Source organism: Humulus lupulus, chromosome 2 (assembly GCF_963169125.1).
Source record: "Humulus lupulus chromosome 2, drHumLupu1.1, whole genome shotgun sequence".
In the NCBI taxonomy this organism is placed as follows: domain Eukaryota; kingdom Viridiplantae; phylum Streptophyta; class Magnoliopsida; order Rosales; family Cannabaceae; genus Humulus; species Humulus lupulus.
Window position 1 is genome coordinate 207141239 of NC_084794.1, and position 8591 is coordinate 207149829.

At 34.4% G+C, this 8591-nt stretch overlaps 1 protein-coding gene and 1 long non-coding RNA gene across 2 annotated transcripts; one reads left to right on the plus strand and one right to left on the minus strand.

The window, feature by feature from the left end:
* Window positions 1-3166: 3166 nt before the first annotated feature.
* LOC133815109 (B3 domain-containing protein REM19-like) lies at window positions 3167-5036 on the minus strand. Its single transcript, XM_062247991.1, has 7 exons — window positions 5025-5036; window positions 4857-4970; window positions 4577-4763; window positions 4226-4428; window positions 4087-4129; window positions 3541-3710; window positions 3167-3421 (listed from the first exon to the last, which is right to left on the minus strand). Exons 1-7 carry the CDS (start codon window positions 5034-5036, stop codon window positions 3167-3169), a joined length of 984 nt encoding a protein of 327 aa, XP_062103975.1.
* Window positions 5037-6023: 987 nt separating this feature from the next.
* LOC133816505 (uncharacterized) lies at window positions 6024-7515 on the plus strand. Its single transcript, XR_009885291.1, has 3 exons — window positions 6024-6630; window positions 6862-6926; window positions 7233-7515. It is a non-coding gene; the product is annotated as an uncharacterized LOC133816505 (long non-coding RNA).
* The last annotated feature ends 1076 nt before the right edge of the window (window positions 7516-8591 follow it).

Here is an 8591-nt window from a genome sequence, read left to right on the forward strand (position 1 = left end):
AGTCTTGATACCATGTAAACAATAGAGAAAGTTGAGAGAAATGGCTCAGACCAAGTAAGTGGTTGAGCTAATGACTGCTTTGTCAAAATAACTTGTACATACAAGATTATAACATAAGTAATCTATCAAGATCTGAATAGAATACAGTTTTCAACATATTTCAAACACTCGGTACATCAACTAGTATAAAATGAAAATGAGAAGCTTATCAAACATATATGAGAGCCTTCTTCAAGATCTGAAATTAAGCTCCATGAATCCCCAAGTCAAAGAGTGTGTTTTCTCCTCGTGAGGTTTTTTTGTACAGAAAGAAAAAGGGAGAGAGTGTTAGTAAGACAATTAAGATAAGAGTGAACAAAACAGAGAGCAAGATAATTTTGAGGCTTACAAGTCAGTGTTCTGTGACTCAGAACCTCCCTTTGTTGTACCCAATATCATGAATGTTAAATGAAAAGGCTGAGTTGCATCCCTGAGGCGAGCTCGACGAGGAAGTAGTCCATTTTTGGGGCGAACCTCAAAAATCTCTGTGTTTTCTTTACCCTCTTAATTTTTGTTGCATTTCTATGTAATTACATCTCTCAAATCCCTTTTTTAGGTTTTTCCCTAACAAAGCTTGGTTGCAGAGAGGTTTTCGGAGGTAGCTCATCTTTCTGGAAAGAAGATAACCTTTGTTAGCTTTTGTTTAGGGTATTTTGTCTACAGTTTGTGTAGACACGTGGTGCTTTGTAAATTGCACATGTATCTAAAAGAAAGGTATGTTTTGACCTTGGTTGACTAACTCTATTTAGTGGACTGGTGTAGGACAGGTTGGTAAAATCCTACAGTGGTATCAGAGCTAGGTTAGGCAACAAGATTTAGTTCACAAGAGTTATCAAGAAGACAAGAAACACTGGAGGAAGTTGATCCTCCAAGGGGTGTATTCAATACAGGAGACTTTGTGGATATTCCACTGACCGATCTAGCTAATACTTCTGATTCTTTAACTAGTTTAATTTCAGATTTTTCTAACATGAGTAATATTAAGATTGACATTGATAAGTTTGATGGTTTTATTGATTACATGATTTGGAGAAGGAAAATAAGATCTCTATTGGCACAACAGAAACTACTAAGAGTTCTTGAAGATCCAATAAAGTGGCCTGAAAATACCTCCAAGATTCAACAAGAGGATTACTTGGAAACAACCACTGGAATAATCATCTTCAACGTACTTGATGCTATAATCAGATTGGTAGACAAAGAAGAGACTCCAGTTGTAATGCCCTACTTCCTTAGAGTCATAAACAGAGTCATAAGCTTTGAAAATAATTCCATTTATTGAAAATCATAAAGCGTTTAACATTTGGGATCCCAAAATACTGTTTAGAAATATTTACAACTCAAAAATATAACTAAAGTCGGTTAAACGACAAAATCTAGGTTAAGTACAACCATCTCCCAAAAATACCCCTGGCTGTGGCAGCCAGGTTGGCCAAACATGTACGCGCTGCTTCACGCTTTACGTACTCATGGTTGGTCGACTTTCCCCTTGACCTTACCTGCACCATAGAGCACTTATGAGCCGAAGCCCAGCAAGAAAACCCACACAAGCAGAAAACATATGCATATTTAACATTTAACATATAAACAAGCCATCAGTAGGCTATACATGTAACACCCTACTTCCTTAGAGCCATTCCTAAGTGAGTTTAAAATGTGCATTTAACTCGCTAATTGAGGTTTTAAGACAAACGTGTAATTAAACCATAAATAGGGTCATAAACTTTGAAAATAATTCCATTTACCGAAAATCATAAAGCGTTTAACATTTGGGATCCCGAAACACTATGTAGAAATGTCTACAACACATAAATACAAGCAGAGTCGACTAGACGGAAAAATCTAAGTTTAGTACAGTCACTACAACAATTTTTAGTATATATTACATTAAAATATAACATATATTTAAAAGTGCTATTGATAGATGATTAAAAAAAAACACAGAACAAATATTTTGGCGCCATATGAAATATACCCAGGCGCCAAATGAAAAAATTGGGTCTAATTTCTCTCAGCCATAATTTAATCCCTAAACTTAAGATACCCAAACAATTTCTCTCAGCCTCCATTGCCGCCTCTCTGCATCTCTTTCTTGCACTCTGTATTCTCCTCCATTCACACTCTCTCACACACTTATCCTCTCTCACTCTCATCTCCTCTCATCTATCTCTACCTCACGACGTCGGTACGAGCTTCCGGAGCACACAGCGGCTGTATCGCAGGCTATACATCACGCCGACTATCTGAAGTTCTTCAACTTACCACAACTCGTATTCTCCTTTGCTTACGTCTTTTTAAGGTACGATACCATTACTCTCTTTTTCATCATATTTTACTGTATTTTAGTAATGTATTATTAATACAGCAGCTGATATTGATTGCTCTCCGGGCAAGAGAACAACTGAGAAAGTTCCTGTTTGCAACTTCCATTAGGTACTTTCATTTGATTTGCTGGGTTTTCATTTCTTCTGGATTTGGCTCTGTTGTATTGCTAAAAATGAAAGCTTTGGGACTTTATTTATATTTGGGGGAGATTGAAAATTTGAAACTGTTTGCTCGGATAGTTATTTCAGAGTGTTTACTACATAATTTGATGTTGGGTATTGGGTTATTAGGATTGGTAACTATGTTTCTTTCATTGTTAGTTTGGTTGTGATTTAGTTTAGAAGATTATATTTCAAACAATTTGGTCCCGAGTTCTGATGGTGGGAGTTTTGTCTTTTCTTGACTGAATTTACTTCAAGCATATCTGATATTACTATAGCCATATCTGTTTCAAGCATTCCTTTTCAAGGTTCTGTTAGGTCTCTCTCTCAGTCCCTTTTCAACGATATTTCTTTTAGGAGAATAAAAGATTAATTGAATTTATTAACTTGACATTGCTTTTGGTAGAATGTCATTATCTTCCTTGTGGCTGCTGTATTTGATAATACAAATTGTTGGCTGATGTGAATTTTACTGTATTTAGTAATGTATTTGAGCTTGTTATGGGAAAAGGAAAGACAAGCAAATAAATGATAGTTCGAATCAAAAAGCAGTAAAAATTAATAAGGATCATATTTGAGAAACAAGGGAAGGCATAAAATTGAAACTACTCATTCATAGATTTGCATAATTACAACAGCTACTACTCTTGAGCCAAACCACTTTGTCTAAATATATAAACTTTCATCTTAGATTGATTTCTCTTAATCAGCTCAAAGATGCATACATCTCTTGGCTGAAGAGAGTTCCCTTTTGCAAATGCAGCCCACCAAGCAGAAAATTTAAAATCTGATTTATAAGCCAATAACTTCACATACCAATATTTCTCACCAACCCAAAGCATCACAGTTTGTGTCTTTTCCTCAAAATAATGCACTCCAAAAGTACATGGAATATGCTGCACAAAAAAGCATTGATATTTAACTTTCATTTCAAGTACTCAAAAACAATTTTGATACAAATTAGTATGCATTTATCAATGAAATATATAATAGTAGAAGCAACGTTTGGACAAACCAGTACACATCCAAGCACGTGATTTGATCGCAAAATCACTTGGAAGTAAGGATTTTTCGAGAAGAATTGGTTGGCTGCTTCAGAAGCTCTACTAAGTCCAGAAGATGAAGGCCTCTTACAAGTACCTTGATTACCAGTATTTACTTCAGATATCAGCTTCATAGAGTTGTCTGCATTTAATTTATAAACAAAATGTAAGCTGACTTTGCTTAAGAATGTTGAACATTATTCTTGAATCATAGTCTCATAGCATTCCTGAAGGTTCAACTTTAATTTTCTCTTGTTCTATCTTTGCAATCAGGTTCTGTGGAATCATGTTGGCTTTATCATAATTAAAAGAAGATTCAACTTTCACACAAGGATTTCTCTTTCACTTGGATGGTGTAGTTGTTCTTCTCTTATTTGCAACTGAAAACAACACTTGTATTTCACAGACCAGGTCCTTCCATCCTAAACCTTAAGGAGACCCGCCATGCGATCTGAAATAGTATTTCACAGACCAAGTCCTTCCATCCTGAACCTGAAGGATCACATCTTGATGCTTACTAGTACTGAGGAGGTAATGTTTTGCAAAGACAGATGGTATAATCTTGGCAAAAGATTAAAAAGAATAAAGTCAATATGAAAAACATTTTTTATGTGAGTATATTTCAATTGAACTTGTAGGAAGCATATAATTAATTACCATATTAAGCTTAGTTACAACAAACGATGGTCGCATGCAAATCATGAAAAAGGGATCTTTAGATTTAAAACCTTTAGCTCTCTTAAGGGCTTCAGCAATTTCTTTTGCATTCAACTTCTGCTTCCTTAAAAAATATTCAGGTTCCATCCACCTTGGTAGGGGAGAATCTCCACATACTTTATCAGAAAAATCCCACTTCATGACTGAAAACACATTCAATAGATTTCACAAATCATACAAAATATGTTAATAATTACCATGGAAAATTTATTTGTCATGCATTATTTGGTTCCTGACTTGGAACAACCAAAACTATATTCTTCATAAAAAGGTCAAGACTTTTAGATTTACCATATGGATTAGTTTTCATTTTCTTGTTTGGACGAGAACATGGTAATGGAGGTTTGTCCCTGGCTTTAGGATAGCTTCCCAAAACATCAATACAAACATCAGTTTCAACATAATGCTTCCCAAAATTGTTATGATTAGAAGGATAATCTATCTCCACAATTGTTTTGTCGAATATGATAACATTGAACTGAGAGTCCCCTTAAAATTGGAAAACTAAGAGGTTTCCACGACTTAAAGAGCAATGTTCTACAAATTTATTCCAACCTTCTTCAATCCATACCTTTCCATCAGTTTTTGTCAACCCTACCTCCCATCTTGATCCACATGGAAGCTTAAGGTATACTTGACTCGACAAGGAGCCACAATATTTCACCCAAAATGCCTTGGGAATTTGCTGCACAAAGGAAGACCAAAATAAAATGTTAATGAAAGAGTAAATATAAGTTACGACTTTAGACATATTTACATCAATGCAGCCTAAGACCACAACATATATAAATATTTATACATATGCTCCTCTTCATACAATCAAGACATGGAGCCTTTACTTGTGAAAATTAATTTGAAATCACAGAAGAAAATGTGTTGAAGGAGACAGAAAAGTACTTTGAACTGCTTTTTTTTAATTCACACCATGAATTTCGTTCTTATGAATTTGATCTTTTCAATTCAGGCTGTTGCAGCTGCCCTCTTAATGAACATTTACATTGTTGGTTTGAATCAGTTGTATGATATTGATATAGACAAGGTAGCTCTTAGCTCTTACTGTCTTACATTCTCTTAATTTTGAATGAAGAAAATGCATATATTTTATTCTTACATTTGAGCATAAGGTCACTACACCAGTTCCTAGTTCTTTGCCTTAATATTTTTTTTTTCTTCTAGAGAGACTATCTACAATTCTACATGGTTACATGGGATACATCAAGGATTGTCTAACTCTAGATATCTATGGCGTATTTCATCACAGGTTAACAAGCCATATCTTCTGTTGGCTTCAGGGGAATATTCAATTCAAACTGGTGTCATGATTGTCGCATCCTTTTCTGTTCTGGTATGGGAATTAGCTTTCTGTATTAATGTATTGTGCAAAATATTGTAAACTTATTATTGTGTATTTGCAGCCTATAATATTCTGACTACCTATCACTTTATTTTACAGAGTTTTGGCCTTGGATGGATTGTTGGGTCATGGCCATTATTTTGGGCCCTATTCATCAGTTTTGCATTGGGAACTGCTTATTCAATCAATGTGAGTTTGTCTAATCTCAGAATTTTTCATATACAATGCCTTATCAGCGAATATTTTGAAATATATACTTAGTTTTATGTCACCTAATGACAAAAGGTTAAGGTGGAAACTTTACAGAATCCATGCAGGGCTTCAAATTATTTTGATGAGTAAATGTTTGGAGAAACTGAGATAAATTAAACATGTGATGTTGACATAATGATGTGGACACTAAAATTACTTTTTGGTACGACAGGATTCTGATGTTTGAGTGTAATTTTTTCAACCTGTAAGATATGAGGACGAATATTTTTAGCTTTTGTATAGCTTGAGGAACATAGTTTATGTATATTGGTTTTGTGTGAATGTGACTATTCTCGATAGTTTAAATAGATCTTTTTATGATGGAATATGTTGTTTCCAGTTTTAATTCTCTCTGCCAATCGAAGTCTTTCAGAGGGATTTAGTCTTAGTGTTTGCATACCTATGATGTTTATTCTAGCAAAAAAAGGGAAATCTACCACTGTTTTGTAATGTTAACTTTTGATATAGGTTATTTGATTAATCTTTTATTTTGTTGCTTCAGTTCAGTCGAGGTTGAGCAGTCTATACTTGATCACAGTAGATTTTGTAACAAGAAAATAGGTTGATGATATTTAACTTTCATCATCAAGTTCTGAGGTTTGTGTTTTTCTCCAATTAATTATTCTTTTAGATTGAACATGTCTATACTCGTCACATGCTTAGAGACATATCTTGCCATGAAAAGAATCTGGACTTGATGCTGGATCTGTGCACCAAAAGAACTGTAACTACTTTTACTGTAAGTTTTCTTTGTTTAATTACAGATGCACCTATATCTATAGAATTTATAACATTTAAATTCTTTTCTTTCTTTGTTTCAAAAATATTTTTATTGTTAAATCTTATTTGTGTATATCCTAAAACTAAAAAGTAAACAAAGGAACAAAATAGATCTAAACTTGTCTAGAAATATCTAGTTTATCACTTCATAATGATGCTAATTTCGGCTAAATTCTTCATGCTATTACAGGATGATGACTTGGAAAGCCTCAAATTTTTGATAAATTCTGCTAGATGTTAGGCACCCAATAAAAGGTAAAAAAAATGAATAAATGAAGTTGTGGGTAGTGTAAAAGATTTTCTTGAAGGTGAGTTATATTTTGTGGTTAAAGAGTGTCAGTGGTCTCTTGAATACACCATTAATCTGTTCGTGGGTCTTTGTATTGCTGATGCACACTAGTATGTTGAATAACTAGAATGAATCTTTATTGATACCAAAACCAGATTACAAGGGGTTCCAAGACTTATTGACCTTGGATTATATTTCTTATGAGAATAGTTTCATTCTTGTTAGCATGCAGTTTTATATTTGCTGCTTATCTTTCTCTGTTTATTTTTCAGAGAGTTTGAACAAGTTCCCTCGAAGGACTAGTACACCATCTAGGGTTCACAATCAAGCACAACAAGCTGAAGAACAGCTACAACATCAGCAACAATAGCATCATCCAAACTATAGTTTGAAGTAAAAAATGTTCAAGATTATAAAACTTTATTATGTTAAGCTTTCAAATTTAAGTTAGAACTAAGATCTCATGAAGTAGACACATTCATGGTTTGAATTAGTTATTGTTTAATGTAATACTTATGGTTTATCAATCTATTGAGAATTACATTTTATGATTAATTTTGATTTTGTTTACCAAAATACAATAATGAAAATCTTTTAATTAAAAAAAACCATATAAGTATACTTATCAAAAAATAATTTAAAATATATTATCCACACTAAAGTAACAATTTTATTACTATATGTTATGATTTAAAAACATATTATAAGCGTAAAAAATCGTTATGGTTTATATAATATAACAAACTAAAAATGTTATAAAAATAATCAAATGTAACAGTTGAAAAGTGTTATGAAAAAAGTATAAGATTAAACTTCAAATTTATAACCAAAAACTCTATCTAAATGTTATTATTTGAATATTATAGCAACTAAAAATGTGTTATTGAATAGTTTAAGATAACACCGAACATAACATTCAAATACTGTTATAGAAAAGACTGGACTTTTAATAACAGGGGCTATGTTAGCATTTTCAGAAGTGTGATCAATAGTCCCGGTTAGCAGTTTTTAAATGTTATGAATATTGTATTTTCTTGTAGTGAATCATCTCCCAAAATACCCCTGGCCACGGCAGCCAGGCAGGCCAAACATGTACGCGCCGCTTCATGCTCTCTGTACTCATGGTTGGTCGACTTTCCCCTTGCCCTTACCTGCACTACAGACCACCCATGAGCCTAAGCCCAAAGAAAACCCTCACAAGCAGATAACATATGCATATCAAACACTTAGCATAAAAACATGCCATCAATAGGCTATACACATACGGCCATGCCGTCCCAGGCGCTTTACCAGGCCCTGAGTTCGCGGTCCACATCATAAGAATATCCCAGGTATCCTTTAGGGTCTCGCCCTGGCAACTCACACTCCGCGTGCTAAACGCTGCTCCCGGCCCTTTGCTGCACTCGGCCTTGCACTCCACATGCTTAACGCCGTTCTCGGCCCCTTGTCTTTCCTGGCCTTGCCGACCTCGGCCTGCGCCGTTCCCAGCTCTTTCCGAACATTCACACATATGCATACATAGCACAATAAAACAAATACCAAGCATGAATAAACTCAATCAAAGGGCTACGCCCTGCAACACAATCATATAGGGCCCTGCCCTGCATACAAGCTCTACGGGAACAGTAGTT

Coding starts and splice junctions, on each gene's coding strand:
- LOC133815109 (XM_062247991.1), bottom strand. Junction 4,764..4,856: donor TGACAAAAACTGATGGAAAG/GTATGGATTGAA, acceptor GGGGACTCTCAG/TTCAATGTTATCATATTCGA. Junction 3,422..3,540: donor ACGTGCTTGGATGTGTACTG/GTTTGTCCAAAC, acceptor TTTTTTGTGCAG/CATATTCCATGTACTTTTGG.